Genomic DNA, 20,948 nt, shown 5'->3' on the forward strand with positions numbered 1-20,948 from the left:
GCTAATCAGCACGTTTCAGCGTGTTATTCATGTTGCTGCGTTAAGACTGCATTACAGTTTGTGACGGTGACGATGACCTGTTCTGCAGGGGGAGGGCCAGACAGCGCTTCACATCGCCGCCGGGGAGGGCGATGAGTCTCTGGTCAAGTACTTCTACACGGTGCGGGCCAACCCCTCCATCATCGACAACCAAGGTACGTAGGACACACAAACTTCTGCACACGCAAACACTGCCACAGGCACTGCACGATTTTATTGTAATCTTATAAGCGTAATTCAACATACAAGTTGTTGCCCTCTATCAGTTCCTACCCCTATCTTCCTATTCGAGTTTAAACATGACCTTGAGGTTATTTCACTTTAGCTCTCTTTAAGTCTAGAGTGCAAGCACGATCCTGGGCATGCTTTCCCTCAGTGTCATCTGAGTTTCCGAAGCCACAGTCATACATCAGCCCGCTGAGCTGTCGAAGATAATGATTGTTTGGACATGCGAGCAGAACGTAATTCCTTCCTCTCCTGATACTCGCTTTTCGGCTGAGAATACTGCAGACACGGCCAAGATGTGATCTTATCTTGGAGGTAGGTTTACGCATTATTTAGCAATAACGGGAAAGGGATATGGTCTATTAACTTTTTAGGGAACCTCGGAACCACAGTTCCAATAGGTAAGTGACGCACCCTTCTATCGTGTGGTAAACACGAACCGCGCCTGTTCAAATGTAAACCAGTGTCAGAACTTTCACGAAGTGCAGCAAATATAAAGCCGGTCAGTAACCTCATGTACGTTCTTCTAGTGTAGAACATTATGTGTAATCTTCTTGCCCGCATAACATGATGCTTGGTGAAGAGAAGCATTTCGGAAAGCTCCTAAAAAACTTCAGGTGATGAAAAGTTCGCTTGTGTACTACCAGTCTAACATAACCTCAACTGAATCTAAGATAAAAAGTAGTAAAAAACTATATTAGCCAGTCTGTGACGTCAGCGTACGGCATGAAGCATTAACTTCTCCCCCTCCCCCCCCCCCCCCCCCCAACTTAAAATGATCTTCGCTAAGTTGACGCATTACTTTTTTCGTAGTTATACTTGCATATTACTAAAATATGCAGTTTGAGTGATGCAGTTGAGATCTGTCTTGCCTCGGAGAGCATGAGTAACAGGCGTTACATGAATGTATGAGCGACTTGCGAGTGTGGAAGCATGCATGTCCATTCTTTGAGACGCCAAAATTCTTTGAGACGCCGAAACCGAAACAAAGCTGTAGTGATGAGTCCAATGCACATGTATCCTAAATGACACAGTAATTGACCGGTGCTACTTTGCCTTATTTTTCATACGCAGGAAATTTGTTATGAATTATTTGGTATAAATATTCGTTATAAATATTCCAATATCTGCCTTCCTCTACAATTTCTGTGTGTCTTCGAGAGAGAGAGAGAGAAAGAGAGAGACTGAGACTGACTTTATTCGAGGGTCCACACTTGTGTTTGAAGCATCAAGTGTACGTTAACCTCTAAGTTACACCAGTAGTGCCAATAACTGAACCATCTACATCTACATCTACATTTATACTCCGCAAGCCACCCAACGGTGTGTGGCGGAGGGCACTTTACGCGTCACTGTCATTACCTCCCTTTCCTGTTCCAGTCGCGTATGGTCCGCGGGAAGAACGACTGTCTGAAAGCCTCCGTGCGCTCTCTAATCTCTCTAATTTTACATTCGTGATCTCCTCGGGAGGTATAAGTAGGGGGAAGCAATATATTCGATACCTCATCCAGAAACGCACCCTCTCGAAACCTGGCGAGCAAGCTACACCGCGATGCAGAGCGCCTCTCTTGCAGAGTCTGCCACTTGAGTTTATTAAACATCTCCGTAACGCTATCACGGTTACCAAATAACCCTGTGACGAAACGCGCCGCTCTTCTTTGGATCTTCTCTATCTCCTCCGTCAAACCGATCTGGTACGGATCCCACACTGATGAGCAATACTCAAGTATAGGTCGAACGACTGTTTTGTAAGCCACCTCTTTTGTTGATGGACTACATTTTCTAAGCACTCTCCCAATGAATCTCAACCTGGTACCCGCCTTACCAACAATTAATTTTATATGATCATTCCACTTCAAATCGTTCCGCACGCATACTCCCAGATATTTTACAGAAGTAACTGCTACCAGTGTTTGTTCCGCTATCATATAATCATACAATAAAGGATCCTTCTTTCTAAGCTATTCGCAATACATTACATTTGTCTATGTTAAGGATCAGTTGCCACTCCCTGCACCAAGTGCCTATCTGCTGCAGATCTTCCTGCATTTCGCAACAATTTTCTAATGCTGCAACTTCTCTGTATACTACAGCATCATCCGCGAAAAGCCGCATGGAACTTGTGTGTGTTTGTGAAGTAGAATAAATCTTTATGTGGTTTATCAAATAAGATAGTTTTGGTTTCTTTAAAATGTTATTTTACTTTGGTACAAAGATCCAACTATAGTCATCGCAAGTGCACCTTAACCTGTAAATTAGATCAGTACAGTTAATACGTGAGTCACAAATATTTTGTACTGCAATACAACAATAATGCAAACTTTTAGACTCGGAAATAACACCGTGATAATTAATTTGAGAATCCATTGTAGCTTGTAGCAAGTGGGATTCAAAGACTGATCAGCAGTCGTACTTGGACGCCAAGTGGTCTACAGAGAACAAGATGGCCGACCGGGGCAAGAGCACCCATACTGGTTAACGAGAGGTGCCGCAGTCGCCCCCTAGTTGTCAGGGGAAGGAAGAAATATAGTGCAGTCAGGTGTTTTTCTTTCAACAAAATGATTTACATCTCGCTACTAACAGGGTCGGAACTGGATCATTTCTGTGGGTATTCATGAGTGGCCATTCGCCTTCATAATGTTAAAAATATTCCATACCCCAGATTTTGCCAACTCCCCCCCCTACAAACTGTCTGGCGCGTGCGTGCGTGCGTGTGTTAGCTTAATATCAGTGTGATTAGCTGGTATCGAAGGAAGAGTTGTAACTTAAGAGAGGGGGAAGGGAAGGAGAGGGAGAGGGGGGGGGGGGGGGGGAAGCTGAGGCCCGATGATGTTACGCATTTGTCCCGGTCCCTGTATGTTGGTGAGCCGACGGTCAAGGCCATAATCCAGTCAGACAGTACTACGGTTTCCTACTATCACGTGTGGATAGTTGCGACTGAGACAGTCACAAATATATATATATATATATATATATATATATATATATATATATATATATCTGTGTGTGTGTGTGAATGTCCATATGTATGTACACGCTACATATGAATGTGTGAGTGATATGAGAGTGGGGAAGCATGCCTCTCAACTCTTTGAGGTGTCAAAACCATTTGAAACAAACCTGTACTGGTGAGTTCAATGTGCATGCGACCTAAATCACTCAGATGGTGACTGCTGCTTGTTTGGCGTTTTTCTCGTATGCATAAAATATTTCGACGCAATATCCTCAATTATTTCTTATAAATACTCCAATGTCTACCTTCTTCTACAGTTTTTGCCCTCTGGAGCTCCCTGTAGAATCATGCGAGTTGTTGTTTTTATTCTCAGACATGTCCTGTCAGCTTATCCCTTTTTCTAATTGGTGTTATCCACACATTTCTCTCCTAGTCGAATCTGCGGAGGCCCTCCACATTCCTTATCGCTCCATTTAAGTTTTCGGCGTGCTTCTGCAACACCAAATTTCGGACGCATCGATTCTCTTCTTTTTCCTTTTTTTACGGCAGTCTCGTGTGCCTGCTGTGTGTATTTTGTCTTCCTGTTTCTTCCACGGTCTGCTGTGGTTTAGCTCACAAAGCGCGGGCTTCAGATGTGGAGCACCAGTGTTCTCGCTTACAGTTCGTAGCTTGAAAATATCGGGGGTTTTCCCCTCGAAATATCGGTCGTACTTCACAATTTTGACGGGCTGCATGGGAGTGATGTTTCTAAACAATTCCACAGTTGATTTGTCAGTCATTCCTAAGTGCGACAGGCTCGCTGTGTGATTCTTGGATTATGAACAACTAATGTAGTTCTAAATTTGACTGCGAGACCACGCGAATGTATCCCAGCAGACATTTCAGCTTCCTGGAGGAAAGTAGTCATCCGAGGACAATCATTGCGGATTTGCGCACGCTGTACGTGATTGCGCCACAAGTTCCGCAGTAGCGAGTCTCACGCCTGTAACGGGACGAATCTTTAGCGTCAAAACTACACGTTCTTTTCCAACCATTAGTTCCTCCTCTCAAAGAACAAAATTGAAAACCTTCTACGAACTGTGTAATTTTGATCGTAAGCATTTGAGAAACCTTGTCCAATGACGTCAGGACCACAACCAGCCAGTTGAGATTCAAATCTGCTGTATGTCCAGACCGCTAAGGTGGTTGACCAATCTCGGTACCTAACTGGTGAATATCAAAAGAAGTCTACCCTGCAACCACTTTTACAGGAGATACTACGCCCTCTGAAGACTTGTACACTAGAGGAAGTGTAAAGTGTTACAGTATGGAGCACCAGTCCACCTTTAACGAACTTTGAGGACACGTTCATCACGCAACCAATATTTAAACTTTCATCCTACTCGGAACTAATACCCATCATCAACATAAATATGTGGTATTGTTCCCATGTTAGGAACGAATACAGTCTTTTATTTGTTGTGGCGTGGAAGAAAATACCCTGTCAATGTCGTCCGAGGAATTTTTTGCTAGGCCTGAAACACATTCTTAGTCAGTTCATGGAGACTGCTGATTGTAAGATGGTATGGAAGTGTTCGTCTTCCCATCACACTCCAGATGCTCACGAAGGCTGACAAATGACGGGACTGGGCAGGTCAGTCGAAGACCTGTACATTCCTAAGGGCGTTTGTGCTGTGAACTGCAGTGTGGGGTCGTCAATGGTTCGACAAAAGGGTTTACTAACTGTTGGCATATAGTAGCGAGCATTTCGCCTCACTTCAGCAATTACCAAATCAGTCCTCTTGTCATATCCAGTAGCTCTCCACATAATGATTTCAGGGGACAGAGAGGTACGGGTCTCGAGAATCGCCAGTTCCTTTCAACGTTCTCAACGTCGTTTACGAAAACACTGGCGTTGATCTCACCACCACAAACATAAGCTTGTTCCACCCCTACACACGGCAGGAAGCCTCTCAGTTTACTCTAGCACCGCACCGCGCAAGTTTCTGTTCTGAGTGGTAAAACTCGAGGTAACATGGGGTCTCAACCCAGGTTGGAGTAATTTATCCACGGCGGTTCGTGGCGAGCCTCTGCGCATAGCCTCTTTCCCAAGAACGAGCGCTTGTGAATAAACTACTCGTTAGAGTCGGTCGAATAATCCTACGATCTCCTGTCGGCGTTGTCCTCTTAGAACGAGTCCAAGCACTCATTCAGGTTGGGTTCTGTGGGGGAGGGAAGGAATCACAGTTTCTTAATACCTTCTCCCTGCAACCAGTAACCCGTCCGTCAAAAATTCTCGTGTTGCAAGAGCACTTCTTGTGACGGCGCACACACTCAACACATTAGCTATGAATAGCGACAGTGTTTACACCCTCCTTCCGCAGAAACCTCGATGTCAAGCGCTGTCCTGATGATCAAATTCCATGTCCGCTCACGTATGAAAGAAGTTGCTAAAATCAGCTGTAGTGAACAGGGATTACACTTTTAATGACTGTCCAGTTACCTACGGTTTAAGCAAAGCACTACATACTTGGTACTGCAATGATAAGCCAAATGGCACACCATGAATTACAGGAAAAAATAAAGCGTAAATCAATAAGGAGCGCCCCCTCGTAATTATCTGTCAGTCTTACTTTTAACGTTCCACAACTGCGCAGAATTTAGTAATAATGACAGTAACATGTGTAGATATGTTTTAATACAATAAGTTGTCTACTGCGACTGTGAACACTTGTCTAGAGACTATGGTTGTACTGACCATGCTCTCTTCGAGTCGCTTCCAGCTCCAGTCTGGAAAATTTGTGGCTCTGTTCCCTGTTTAATTTCCATGTGCCTTTCTGTGTTAACTCTGTGTTGCTGTTTCTACCTGTGGACTCAAAAACCCCATCCAGTCTGCTGTTGACAAACAGCAGGTGAGGTCAGTCCGTGACTGCTCTGGTCGCCTCTACCGCGCTGGGATATTCTGTGCAGCCGTCCTGGCCACTGGCCAACCTATGTCGGCCAGCTATCAAGCGAACTACTGAACACTGTCCTATGTTAAACATAACTTGTAATTTCTGTAGAATTCCTTGCCAATTTCGACCTCTTTTTATGCTATTTTATTTTCCGGAAATTATCCAGGAAACTTGGAGACTGACATACACAAAAATGTAAAATGTCATTTGGAAAGAAGGGAGGGGTCATAACACCCTCCTCCATCCCCCCCCCCCCCCACCAGCCTCTCGGATCTGCTTCTGGGGAAGACCTGTGCCTACTCGTCTTCTCGCACTGTTGTCTTGGGTCCATCTGGTCACTACTAGTTCTGTGGCCATCACACTACTACAGCCCCCGGTCTGTGCAGTATATCGGTGTGGTACTCCCGTGTCGATACCAAGGATTCAACTTTTGTCTGAGCCCGGAACATGAAAATAAGATGGACGGGCACGTCTTCTCAGAATAGTATTTCGTGACCTCCAGTAACGTTAGACATCCACACCCAAAAACGAGCATGATCTGACGTCATTCTGAAGGAAAGCATCTCAGTAAAGTCTTCCGAGATGATAGGGAGTAGAGAGTCTCCTATTTCACTGAGATACTTGGTTTTATCTAAATCACTTAGAGGAAGTTCAAGTCTGAAGTGACTTCTACAGTCCTTACTTATTATATTTTTATTCAAGCAAGCAGTTTATACCAACGTCTAGCTATTGTAGCTTTTGACTAACTTAATATACATATTATACTTGTTCAGAGGCGTTGTAATGTCTACTTCCTATATTATTGTTTCCTTGTCACTGTTTGCTAACTCGCTCCGAACACAAAATAGAGATCCTCCATGATTGGAAGTTATACACTCCTGGAAATTGAAATAAGAACACCGTGAATTCATTGTCCCAGGAAGGGGAAAATTTATTGACACATTCCTGGGGTCAGATACATCACATGATCACACTGACAGAACCACAGGCACATAGACACAGGCAACAGAGCATGCACAATGTCGGCACTAGTACAGTGTATATCCACCTTTCGCAGCAATGCAGGCTGCTATTCTCCCATGGAGACGATCGTAGAGATGCTGGATGTAGTCCTGTGGAACGGCTTGCCATGCCATTTCCACCTGGCGCCTCAGTTGGACCAGCGTTCGTGCTGGACGTGCAGACCGCGTGAGACGACGCTTCATCCAGTCCCAAATATGCTCAATGGGGGACAGATCCGGAGATCTTGCTGGCCAGGGTAGTTGACTTACACCTTCTAGAGCACGTTGGGTGGCACGGGATACATGCGGACGTGCATTGTCCTGTTGGAACAGCAAGTTCCCTTGCCGGTCTAGGAATGGTAGAACGATGGGTTCGATGACGGTTTGGATGTACCGTGCACTATTCAGTGTCCCCTCGACGATCTCCAGTGGTGTACGGCCAGTGTAGGAGATCGCTCCCCACACCATGATGCCGGGTGTTGGCCCTGTGTGCCTCGGTCGTATGCAGTCCTGATTGTGGCGCTCACCTGCACGGCGCCAAACACGCATACGACCATCATTGGCACCAAGGCAGAAGCGACTCTCATCGCTGAAGACGACACGTCTCCATTCGTCCCTCCATTCACGCCTGTCGCGACACCACTGGCGGCGGGCTGCACGATGTTGGAGCGTGAGCAGAAGACGGCCTAACGGTGTGCGGGACCGTAGCCCAGCTTCATGGAGACGGTTGCGAATGGTCCTCGCCGATACCCCAGGAGCAACAGTGTCCCTAATTTGCTGGGAAGTGGCGGTGCGGTCCCCTACGGCACTGCGTAGGATCCTACGGTCTTGGCGTGCATCCGTGCGTCGCTGCGGTCCGGTCCCAGGTCGACGGGCACGTGCACCTTCCGCCGACCACTGGCGACAACGTCGATGTACTGTGGAGACCTCACGCCCCACGTGTTGAGCAATTCGGCGGTACGTCCACCCGGCCTCCCGCATGCCCACTGTACGCCCTCGCTCAAAGTCCGTCAACTGCACATACGGTTCACGTCCACGCTGTCGCGGCATGCTACCAGTGTTAAAGACTGCGATGGGGCTCCGTATGCCACGGAAAACTGGCTGACACTGACGGCGGCGGTGCACAAATGCTGCGCAGCTAGCGCCATTCGACAGCCAACACCGCGGTTCCTTGTGTGTCCGCTGTGCCGTGCGTGTGATCATTGCTTGTACAGCCCTCTCGCAGTGTCCGGAGCAAGTATGGTGGGTCTGACACACCGGTGTCAATGTGTTCTTTTTTCCATTTCCAGGAGTGCAGTCATTAACGTCCACATTCTACAAAATGCTAGCAACCGCTGAGAGATATTCAAAGTGTAGGCAGTGTGTTGGAGACTTTCATACTTACTTTCTGTCTGCCCACCCCCGGTAGCTGAGTGGTCAGCACGACAGAATGTCATTCTCAAGGGCCCGGGTTCGATTCCCGGCTGCTGGCTGGGTGGAAGATTTTCTCCACTCAGGGACTGGGTGTTGTGCTGCCCTAATCATCATCATTTCATCCCCTTCGACGCGCAAGTCACCTAAGTGGCATCAAATCGAAAGACTTGCACCCGGTGAACGGTCTGCCTGACGGGAGGCCCTAGTCACTCGACATTTACTGTCTGTCTATTGCCTGAGTTCCCATCTCTTATCACGCATTCAGTATGAGCTCCATTCTCGCCGTCTTCCCCTGGTGGAGACGCTGATACAGAGAGGCTCCCCCCCCCCCCTTCCAAGCCATTCACAATGGCCTCGGTCGCTTGCATACGAATACTTTCATTCATAGAGCTATTTGTGTGCAGTCCTCAAGGGTTACGTGCTTCTCCTCTCTAGGATTGGTCTAATTTTTTTGGTGGAATAATCGTCAACTACTCACGCTAGCGTGAACTGTGTTGTTTGACAATCATCTTGCCACTGTCGTCACAGACATTTCATATTTGGAGGGCAGCCAATTTCGGCATTAGCTACAGGGTGGCAGTTACTAAACTATGTGAAATAAAATCGTCATAACTTCTGAACGTTTTGCGTTGGGACGTTCAAACTGCGCGGTTGGCCGCGGGGCATGATGGGAATTAGTATGCGCAAGTGCACGCGCCTTGTTGTTGTCGGTCATTTTCATTTGGATAGGTTCGTCAGTAAGCAAAATTGGCGCATTTAGGGGACCGAGAATCCGCATTTCGCGATCGAGAAGCCTCTTCACCCTCAACGGGTGACTACGTGCTTTGCAATGTCCAGTCTCTAAATAATCGGTGCGATATTCCTTAATGGACCGGTGACAACCGAACGGTACGTGAAGGTTTTGGTGAATGATTTCATCCGCATTATTCAAAGTGCCCCTGATTTCGACACGATGTGGTTCATGCAAGACGGGGCTCTACTCCATCGACGCAGGAGAGTGATGTGCTGGAGGAGCACCTTGGCGACCGCATTCTTGCTCTGGGCTACCCAGAGACCACTGGCATGGACCTCGATTGGTCGCCATATTCTCCGGATCTGAATGCATGCGACTCCTTTTTGTGGGGCTATATTAAAGACAAGGTGTGCAGCAATAACCACAGAACCATTGACGAGCTGAATACAGCCATTCAGGAGGTCATCGACAGCATCGATGTTCCGACAGTTCAGAGGGTCGCGCAGAATTTCGCTATTCGTCTGCGACACATCGTCGCCAATGATGGCATGGATATCGAACATGTCATAATCTAAATCCGAATATTGTAGTGACGTTTACATATTAAATAAAGTGTGTCCACGCCGTAGGTTGTAACTAATTAAGTTTTTTCGTGCAGTTCAATAATTGTCACCCCGTGAGATGCTCCTGCCTGCGAGTTAAAGTTGACTTGGTCCTCCCCTACGTGCCGCAGACCGGACGCCGATGCACCTGGCGGCGGAGAATGGCCACGCTGGCGTCATCGAACTGCTGGCGGACAAGTACAAGGCGTCCATCTACGAGCGCACCAAGGACGGCAGCACGCTGATGCACATCGCCTCGCTCAACGGTCACACCGAGTGCGCCATGATGCTCTTCAAGAAGGGCGTCTACCTACACATGCCCAACAAGGTGAGTTCCTAGGTTTTACAAGGGGCCTTAAATAATGACCCAATTTTTTTGCAGGCGCCAACACGTACAGGAAAACGTGATTTTACGTGCTTCTAATACGACGTTTCATCTGGACGTGTACGTAGTTCCGACAAATTGCGACAGATGGCAGAGTTGTAGTGAGCCATCAAAAGAGGCAGCACTCTCGTTTCCAGCAATTTGGTGTAATTTAATTCTTACTTGCACTAAAAGAAACATCCATAAACATTTGTGTGTAGTGCAGTTAATATGAATACTGCTGGGCGATGGGCAAAGGGAATTACGGCGTCAGGAAGTGCAGAAACTGAGCTCCATGATCGGCCACATTCTGGACGTACCATCACAGCCACTGTTCCCGACGTGGTAAACCGCGCGTATATCTTTAGTCGTGCAGACCAGTGTGAAACACCTCGAAATTAGGTTCTGCAACTATAGGTGAGCACTGGAAGTGCGTGTGCAGTGACTCAAGTTCTTGGATATCCAAGCTGTACCAAAGATGGGTTCTACGAATGTGCACAACAGACCACAACATTGAAAGAAAAAGCACTTCACCTGAACTGTTGGAGTATTTTGAGGCCAATGGAGGGCCTTTCTATCACGGGTCGTTACAGGTGACGAAACATGGGTACATCATCTTGAGTTGGGAAGAAAAAAAAAAAAAAAGCCGGTCACTTGTGAGGCACTGTTTGCAACCATCAAAAATGAACAAACTGAAGGCAGCCCACTCTCCTGTCAGTCATGATGACATTCTTCTTGGTACTGATGCTGTTATTCTCGTGAAAGTGATGCTAAAACAGTCAACTATTAATTCAGAGGCATATGCGAAGACTCTGAACAAATTCAAGAACCGTTTGCTGACGTGCCTAGTCTGACAAGAAACCAAAGAAATCTTGCTCCAGCACAAGTGACAGAACACTGGAACACATCGCCAAATTGGGTTGGACATCACTGCCTCGTCCATCCCCGTAGCCCAGACATGGCACCCCTCGAACTTGCATCTATTTGGGCCACTTAAGGATTCTCTGCGTGGGACGCATTTCGAAGATGATCAGAGCGTGAATGTACATGTGAAATAAATGTTGATATGTATTGTCACCAAATTCTAACACTTAGGAACAATTATTATCTGAGAAGAAATTGCGGTTCATTGTTTACTGAGCGACCCACCTTGAAAGAATAGAAATTTGAATGATGCGGCAGCATCAGTAAAAGAAAATGCAATCACGTGTGCAGATGATACATACTCAGTGTAAGTAGCATATGAATACACGAATTAAAAAGAACAGCTACTATGGACACGGGGAGGGAAAATGAATATTTAAACTAAATCAAACTCTTTATAAATGAAAAGCACCTACGTCAAAATACTTGCAAAGAGAATAACAAATGAAGAGGACCTAAATATAAGACTCAGGATACATTGATAACAGAAGTTCAAAGTTACAAGTTCCTGCCGCGCGGGATTAGCCGAGCGGTCTTAGGAGCTGCAGTCATGGATTGTGCGGCTGGTCCCGGCGGAGGTTCGAGTCGTCCCTCGGGTATGTGTGTCTGTGTTTGTCCTTAGGATAATTTAGGTTAAGTTGCGTGTAAGCTTAGGGACTGATGACCTTAGCAGTTAAGTCCCATAAGATTCCACACACATTTGAACAATTTTAACATGTTCCTGGGACTGACAATACAGTTATGACTTCGGAAAATCATATACAAAAGATCTGTTCAAAAATCTTCTGCTGCGTATTTTTAATGATGTAAATGTCACACACAGTTGATACACATATGCGCTTAAAGCTATACTATGGTCTAAAATAAGCAAATTTATCGCACTGTACGGAGTAGAGCAGCAAATGTGTATATAGACTGCAGTAGCTCCAATAAATAAATACAAGAGAATCAAGAGAGTCGTGCAGAATCAGATTCAAACGATTTAAAATATTGACAGTCCCCTCTGCCTGTGTATGTATACGGAAACAGTGATGTAACTCAACAGTAAATTGTGCACAGATGCTAAACAGGGAACTGCACAATGACAGCCACAAGTGTCAAAGACGTCAAAGATGATTTTCACATTAACAGTATCCGTCTGCATCTAGCTGTAAAAGATTCTGCTAATGCTGGATACCTATAGTAGAACACACAACCAGGCAGTTTAAGAAAGGTAGAAGTACTAGCAGCCTTGCAAACAAAACTAAGACAGTGCTTGAGCGCGACATGTTTCTACAGTATTAAGGAACGTTTTGAGACTAGATGAAAAGAACTTGGAAAGAAGAATTGTTGTGCTAAAACTGTACCCTGAGCAGTGAGCTACCATATACTGTGTCAGTCAGAAGTGCACATGCCATTTTTCATGTTTGATCACGAATCAAGCATGGTAACGGAAAAAGAAATTGGTTGCCTAGATATACTAAATGAAACTGATTATAAAGTTTTGTCTGTCTGTCTTTCATTCATTATATCTCTTGTAAAATATTGTTGTTATTGTGTTTTACAGCCTTAAGACTGGTTTGAGGCAGCTCTCCATGCTACTCTATCCTGTGCGAACCTCTTCATCTCCAAATAATTACTGCAACTGGCATGCTTCTGAATCTGCTTACTATATTCATCTCTTGGTCACCATCTACGATTTTTACCCACCCCCCCCCCCACACACACACACACCCACACTTCCATCAATCAAGTACTAAACCGGTGATTCCTTGATGTCCCAGAATGTGTCCTACCAACCGATCCCTCCTTTTAATCAGGTTGTGCCGCAAATTTCTTTTCTCCCCAGTTCTATTCAGTATTCCTCATTAGTTACGTGATCTTCCCATTTAATCTTCAGCATTCTTCTGTAGCACCACATACATTTCAAAAGTTTATATTCTCTGTCTAATCTGTTTATCGTCCATATTTCACATCCATACATACCTACACTCCATAGAAATACCTTCAGAAATGACATCCTAACACTTAAGCTTTATTCAATGTTAACAAATTTCTCTTCTTGAGAAACACTTTTCTTGCCATTACTAGTCTACATTTTATACTCTCCCTACTTAGGCTATCATCAGTTGCTTTGCTGCCCAAATAGCAAAAGTCATATACTACTTTAAGTGTCTCGTTTCCTAATCCAATACCCTCATCATCGTCTGATTTATTTCGACTACATTCTATTATCCTTGTTTTGCTTTTGTTGATGTTCATCGTACCTCTTCTTTCAAGATCCCGTCCATTCCGTTGAACTGGTGTTCCAAGTCATTTGCTGTCTGTGACAGAATCACTATGTAACGGCAAATCTCAAAGTTCTTATTTCTTCTTCGTGAACCTTAGTTCCTTCTCGAAATTTTTCTTTGGTTTCCTTTACTACTTGCACAATGTACAGATTGAATAACTTCGGGGATAGGCTACATACGAACCTGCCTCGCCCCCTTCTCAATCACGGCTTCCTTTTCATGTCCCTTGGCCCTTACAACTGCCGTCTGGTTTCTGTACATATTGTAAATAGTCTTCCGCTCACTGTATTTTATCCCTGCTACCTCCAGAATTTCAAAGAGAGTATTTCACTTAACATTGCTTAAAACTTTCTCTAAGTCTACAAATTAAATGCTATAAACGTAGGTTTACCTTTCTATAACCTATCTTCTAAAATAAATCGGAAGCTCATTATTGCCTCCACTTCTCCCCAATTCTATTCAATACCTCCTCATTAGTTATGTGATCTACCCATCTAATATTCAGCATTCTTCTGTAGCACCACATTTCGAAAGCTTCTATTCTCTTCTTGTCCAAACTGTTTATCGTCCATGTTTCACTTCCATACAAGGGTACACTCCATACAAATATTTTCAGAAACAACTTCCTGACACTTAAATCTATACTCCATGTTAACAAATTTCTCTTCTTCAGAAATGCTTTCCTTGCCATTGCCAGTCGACATTTTATATCCTCTCTACTTCGACCATAATCAGTTATTTTTCTCCCCAAATAGCAAAACTCCTTAACTACTTTAAGTGTCTCATTTCCTAATCTAATTCCCTCAGCATCACCCGACTGAATTCGACTACATTCCATAATCCTCGTTTTGCTTTTGTTGATGTTCATCTTATATCCTCCTTTCAAGACACTGTCCATTCCGTTCAACTGCTCTTCCAAGTCCTTTGCTATCTCTGAGAGAATTACAATGTCATCGGCGAACCTCAAAGTTTTTATTTCTTCTCCATGGATTTTAATACCTACTCCGAATTTTTCTTTTGTTTCCTTTACTGCTTGCTCAATATACAGATTGAATAACATCGGGGAGAGGCTACAACCCTGTCTCACTCCCTTCCCAACCACTGCTTCCCTTTCATGCTCCTCGAGTCTTATAACTCCGATCTGGTTTCTGTACAAATTGTAAATAGCCTTTCGATTCCTTTATTTTACCCCTGCCACCTTTAGAATTTGAAAGAGAGTATTCCAGTCAACATTGTAAAAAGCTTTTTCTAAGTCTACAAATGCTAGAAACGTATGTTTGCCTTTCCTTAATCTTTCTTCTAAGATAAGTCGTAGAGTCAGTATGGCCTCACGTGTTCCAATATTTCTACGGAATCCAAACTGATCTTCCCCGAGGACGATCCATGTTTCACTTCCATACAAGGGTACACTCCATACATGAAATGACTATAGAAGTCGAAGGACAAATTTTTCCCTTTCGATTTTTCCCCAAGGTATTACTGACTGAGCGTAATTATTTGTAATTGTATTGCTGGCTCTCCCAAGGCTATCAGTAGTTCTAACGGAATGTTGTCTACAAGCGTGGCCTTGTTTCGACTTAGGTCATTCAGTGCTCAGTCAAATTCTTCACGCAGTATCATATCTCCCATTTCATCTTTATCTGTTTCCTCTTCCATTTCCATGATATTGCCGTCAAGTACATCCCCCTTGTACAGACCCTCTATATACGCCTTCCACCTTTCCCTTCTTTGCTTAGGACTGGGTTTCCATCTGAGCTCTTGATATTCACACCTTTGTTCTCTTGTCTTCAAAGGCCTCTATAATTTTCATTTCCGAGTAGATGGGCTTGGCCCCTCCGGTTAGTAAATAAAACGCACGATACATAAATATTACTATAGCTAACTTCCCAATTTTTAAAAGATTTTTCCATTTAATTCATAGATATTTTTTTCTTGCGTTTTTGAGATAGGTGAGCGATATTTCAATAGACCATAAATTTTCGCATTTAAGATCTAAATATTATGCTCCCAATGACTGAAGAGAAAGGCCACTTAAAATCAATTATAAAAGAATGACTTAACACTGAATCCGGAATGAAATGACTATGCAAGTCGAAGGACAAATTTTTCCCATTGGATTTTTCCCTAAGATATTACTGACTGAGCGTAATTATTTGTAATTGTATTGCTGTTTTTACATTGAATTTTTTTTAGGTCATCAGCCTCCTGACTGCTTTGGTGCGGCCCGCTACGATTTTATTGCTTGTGCCAAACTCTTCATCTCAGATTAGCACCTGCATCCAGCGTCCACAATAAGTTTTCGAATATATGCCAGTCTATAAGTACCCCAACAGTTTTCTCTCTCTACGGTGTCCTCTATTGCCTTGATGTATCTCCATGTTACTGCTTACAATCAGTGCTTTCCACATACTGCTCTTCTCCCAGAAACTACAGAGACAACACCACATCGTACCTTACCAGTCCACTTACTCGTAATTTTGAGCATACTTCTCTAATACTGCATGTGAAACGTTTCGATTTTATTATTTTTCATGTCTTATCTTTGTATGTTGTGAAGATACAACATTATGTATCTGTTTTTAAAAAATAAAAAAGGTGGAGACCTTTGCAGCCAAGTCTTTTTTTGATGTATGTTGTGAGCACGTATTCTGAAGTCACCAAATGACTGTGACCAACCACTGAGAATTAAATTATTTTAACAGAGGACTGACGGACGATATGAAAAAACCGTTTATTGGTACCAAGTTATTAGGTAATTTCAGCATGGAGATCGTCTTCCGAAGAGCGTTAAGTAATCCTTCAACAAAAGTAACTTGGGCGTTATTACAATGCTGTTATAGACATCATAAGCGTCGTCTGTTGATATAATGAAAATCATTCTCTCTTGTAAAGCAGGTGTATTGTGATTTGTGTTTACATTGTGGAGAGAGTGTGACAGGTAGTGACCACGTGTGTTGCAGGGCGGCGCCCGCAGTATCCACACGGCGGCGCGCTACGGACACGTGGGCATCATCAGCACGCTGCTGCAGAAGGGCGAGAAGGTCGACGTACCCACGCACGTGAGTACCACGTGGCCGGGGACGCCTGATCGTTATACGGGAAATACGTTTGAAACTCGTATGTGAGGTTTTTGCTATTTAGCTGTTACCTGTGTTAATGCCTATACACTGATCAGCTAGAACATCATGACCACCTGCATATTAGCTGGTATGTCCACCTGTGGCACGGACAAGGCGTCGCGATGTGCGGCGTGGAACCAATGAGGCACTGGTAGGTCTCTGAAGGCAGGTGGCACCACATCGGCACACACAAGTCATCTAGTTCCCGTAAATCTCGGGGTGAGGCGCGATGAACTCAAACACCACGCTCAGTCACATCCCAGATGTATTCGATCGCGTTCAGATCTTGCAATCACAACAATTGCAACTCGCCACTGCATTCCTCGAACTACTCCATCCCACTTCTGGCCTTGCGACATGGCGCATTATCTTGTTGAAAGACGTCATTGCCGTCGGGAAACATGACGTCATGAATGGGTGTACGTGGTCTGCAGCCAGTGTACGATACTCCTTGTCCGTCGTGATGCCTTGCACGAGCTCCACTGGACCCATGTAAGCCTGCTTGTATGTCTCCCAGAGTATAATGGAGCCGCTGGCAGCTTCACTATCCCGCTTTGGCGTTCGCTGTGTTATTCAGTGGTTTGGTATTTAACTAATTTGTAAATGAAAATGATAATCTTATTTCATTACATTGAGTAATTACTAAATATTTTTTTTTCTCCCGGCTAAAGATTTGGTCAAGTTGCTAAAGAAATCCAAGTTAACGTTGTGTTAAAGTGTTGTCTGTAAGCTGTGTAAGTGTCACTAAATCACAGTTCATACAACAGATTCTATACAACTATTGATTATGATGGAAACAGTTATCTTCAGCAAAATGATGATTAAAACCACCGAATATCAGACGCGCACAACGCTGACGTATGTTAGCTGAAACAATATTCTTCGCAACTCGTGCGTAATTAATTTCAGCTCCATACATCAGCAAGAAAAGTTTGCTATATGTCTACATCTACATCTACATCGATACTCCGCAAGCCACCTGACGGTGTGTGGCGGAGGGTACCTTGAGTACCTCTATCGGTTCTCCCTTCTATTCCAGTCTCGTATTGTTCGTGGAAAGGAGGATTGTCGGTATGCTTCTGTGTGGGCTCTAATCTCTCTGATTTTATCCTCATGGTCTCTTCGCGAGATATACGTAGGAGGGAGCAATATACTGCTTGACTCTTCGGTGAAGGTATGTTCTCGAAACTTTAACAAAAGCCCGTACCGAGCTACTGAGCGTCTCTCCTGCAGAGTCTTCCAATGGAGTTTATCTATCATCTCCGTAACGCTTTCGCGATTACTAAATGATCCTGTAACGAAGCGCGCTGCTCTCCGTTGGATATGGATCGTGCTATGAGCACTGTTTTCAATGAACCAATCTGATTCGAACTATTTTCATTAAATGAGTTCGGGACCACCGGTGCACATTTATTTTTACATAATTTCATTACCTTCCGCATTTATGTCGGCAGAGTTGCGTAATTTGAATTTGCCGCTGAGATAATTGTTAAGATGGCGGCAGACAATTGATAGAGACTTTCTATTGTTAGAGTAAGTTTTCTTTTTAATAGGATAAGTATTTGAAGTGCTTATTAAAGTTACAAATAATTATTCACATATATTTATAATAATAATTAACTCTATTCTCAAGTAATAATTAACAAATAATTACAATTTCTTAACAGACCTCAGTTTAATATGCCTCTTGCGTCCGCAACCTACAAAAGCCAACCAACAAAAGGTAAAAAAAAAGGAAGACAAACGCAGGTCATAAAAGGAATTTACAATTATCATTGTCTTTGTGTGATACACATCGATATGTCCAATTACATCATAAAATATTATATAAATAATTAATATTTATCATCGTTTTCACTGTCTTTTCATATGTCGGATAGAGAATGTTCATAACTGTTAGCGGCATAATTTCCTCTCGTAGCACTGTAGATAAAATTTATCTCGTGGATGTTACACCGCCGTACAGGTGTCAAGGAGCTGTTCCCCTAGATGACGACGGATTCGCGCCCTCCCATTGTCGTGATGAAGAAGGTATGGGGATTCATCACACCATGCGACGCTCTGCCACTGCGCCAACGTACATAACAGCTGGTCACGTGCCCATTTCAGTCGTAGTTGCCGATGTCGTGGTGTTAATTTTGCCACGCATGGGTTGTTGGCCGCGGAGGCCCATCGTTAGGAGTGTTCGGTGCACTGTGTGTTCAGGCACACTTGTACTGTGCCCAGCATTAAGGTCTGATGTTAGTTCCGCCACAGTGCGCCGCCTGTCCTGTTTTACCAGTGTGCACAGCCTATGACGTCCGACATCTGTAATGAGGGGTGGCCGCCTAACCCCACGACATCTGGACGTGGTTCCACCTTGGTTTCGCCACGTGTTGAAGACACTCACCACAACATTCCACGAACACCCGACAAGTCGTGCAGTTTCCGAAATGCTCGAGCCGAGCCTCCGGGCCAACACAATCTGCCCTCGGTCAATCTGAGATAGATGGCACGCCTTTCCCATTCTACGAGGGTAATCCCAAAAGTAAGTCTCCTATTTTTTATAAGTACACAGACCTGTTTATTTCTACTATGTTTTACATCAGTTTACAGCTTGAACATTTAGCTATTTTTCGACATAATCACCATTTCTGTCGATGCATTGCCGGACGGAGTGGCCGAGCGGTTCTTGGCGCTTCAGTCTAGAACCGCGCAACCGCTACGGTCGCAGGTTCGAATCCTGCCTCGGGCATGGATGTGTGTCGTGTGCTTAGGTTAGTTAGGTTTAAGTAGTTCTAAGTTCTAGGGGACTGATGATTGGTTCAAATAGCTCTGAGCATTATGCGACTTAACTTCTGAGATCATCAGTCGTCTAGAACTTAGAACTAATTAAACCTAACTAACCTAAGGACATCACACACATCTATGCCCGAGGCAGGATTCGAACCTGCGACCGTAGCGGTCGCTCGGCTCCAGACTGTAGCGCCTAGAACCGCACGGCCACTCCGGCCGGCCGGGGACTGATGACCTCAGATGTTAAGTCCCATAGTGCTCAGAGCCATTTGAACCATTTGTCGATACAATTTTGTAGACGCTGTGGCAGTTTTTGTATGCACATGTCCTACCAGCTCGCCGCCACACTGTTCAGAAAGTTATGTACCTCTTCTTTCACCTCGTCGTCGGAGCAGCGTCTACGAAAATGAATCGACAGAAATGGTGATTATGTCGAAAAATAGCTAAATGTTCAGGCTGTTAACTGATGTAAACCATTGTAGAAATAAACAGGTCTATGTACCTATAAAAAATTGGAGGCGTTACTTTTGGGATTACCCTCATACACATGGACAGGACGCTCACTGATACTACAAGCACCGTGTGTGTGTCTGTAGTCAGTCATTCCATTCCTCGCCACGTGACGCTGCTATCGCCTATACGGGTTTATATTGACAGTAGGTTGGTGGTCGTAATGTTCTCGCTGGTCCGTGTAAGTATTCTGAGCAGTACTTGCCAACACAGCAAACTCCCACTATTTTGCCGATTGGGCGATGTGGTACCGTCCAACAAGCGTTGCCTGTTGACCACGAAGGCCCCGAACGATATACCAATATGTCGAGCGACGAAATTCATCGACTGCGTAATTGAAAACATTGATTTCCGCCAATTGAAGATCACGAAATCTGTCTTAATTTTCATAGGGCAGAGACGAATTTCACCTTTTCTAATATGTGTATTTCCACAATTTGCGACTGCGAGAGAAAATTCAACCTTCTGAGACTCTCCCAAATATTCACCGAGCGAGGTGGCGCAGTGGTTAGCACACTGGACTCGCATTCGGGAGGACGACGGTTCAATCCCGTCTCCGGCCATCCTGATTTAGGTTTTCCGTGATTTCCCTAAATCGCTACAGGCAAATGCCGGGATGGTTCCTTTAAAAGGGCACGGCCGATTTCCTTCCCCATCCTTTCCTCACCCGAGCTTGCGCTCCGTCTCTAATGACCTCGTTGTCGACGGGACGTTAAACACCAATCTCCTCCTCCGCCTCTCCCAAATATTCCTCAGAGACGTAATTAGGTTGCAGCCGGGTTACTTCATGTGGAATATTTTATAAAGAAGACGTGGCTGACGAATAAAGTATGTGAAATTACTAGTTTCCTTCACAATTAATGTTAATTAGCAAGCTTTCGTCCTTTGCCGTCGCTCTAGTTACCACAATAAACAGTATCCAGATTTGGAGCCGCGAGAGTCTTGGGGTCCGTATATATAGTTCGGGACCCGCTCGTTCGCCTCTTGGAAAATACCGATGATCTTGTCGGAAATATCAAACAGAACAGAATAATAGTCACTGCGTGCGTGCATCAGAAACATGGTCCAAAGATACCTTTACTGTCGC

The 20,948-nt window shown here is 44.5% G+C and overlaps 1 protein-coding gene across 1 annotated transcript in view; it reads left to right on the forward strand.

Moving 5' to 3' along the window:
• The window catches only part of LOC124803453 (serine/threonine-protein phosphatase 6 regulatory ankyrin repeat subunit A), a 446,739-nt gene that overhangs the window by 96,467 nt on the left and 329,324 nt on the right, over positions 1 to 20,948 (forward strand). Inside the window, exons 2-4 of the mRNA XM_047264641.1 lie at positions 89 to 194; positions 10,031 to 10,227; positions 16,418 to 16,516. Coding sequence (XP_047120597.1) covers positions 89 to 194; positions 10,031 to 10,227; positions 16,418 to 16,516 — 402 coding nt within the window. The remainder of the gene's footprint in view (positions 1 to 88; positions 195 to 10,030; positions 10,228 to 16,417; positions 16,517 to 20,948) is intronic.

This window comes from Schistocerca piceifrons, chromosome 6 (assembly GCF_021461385.2).
Source record: "Schistocerca piceifrons isolate TAMUIC-IGC-003096 chromosome 6, iqSchPice1.1, whole genome shotgun sequence".
Lineage (NCBI taxonomy): Eukaryota > Metazoa > Arthropoda > Insecta > Orthoptera > Acrididae > Schistocerca > Schistocerca piceifrons.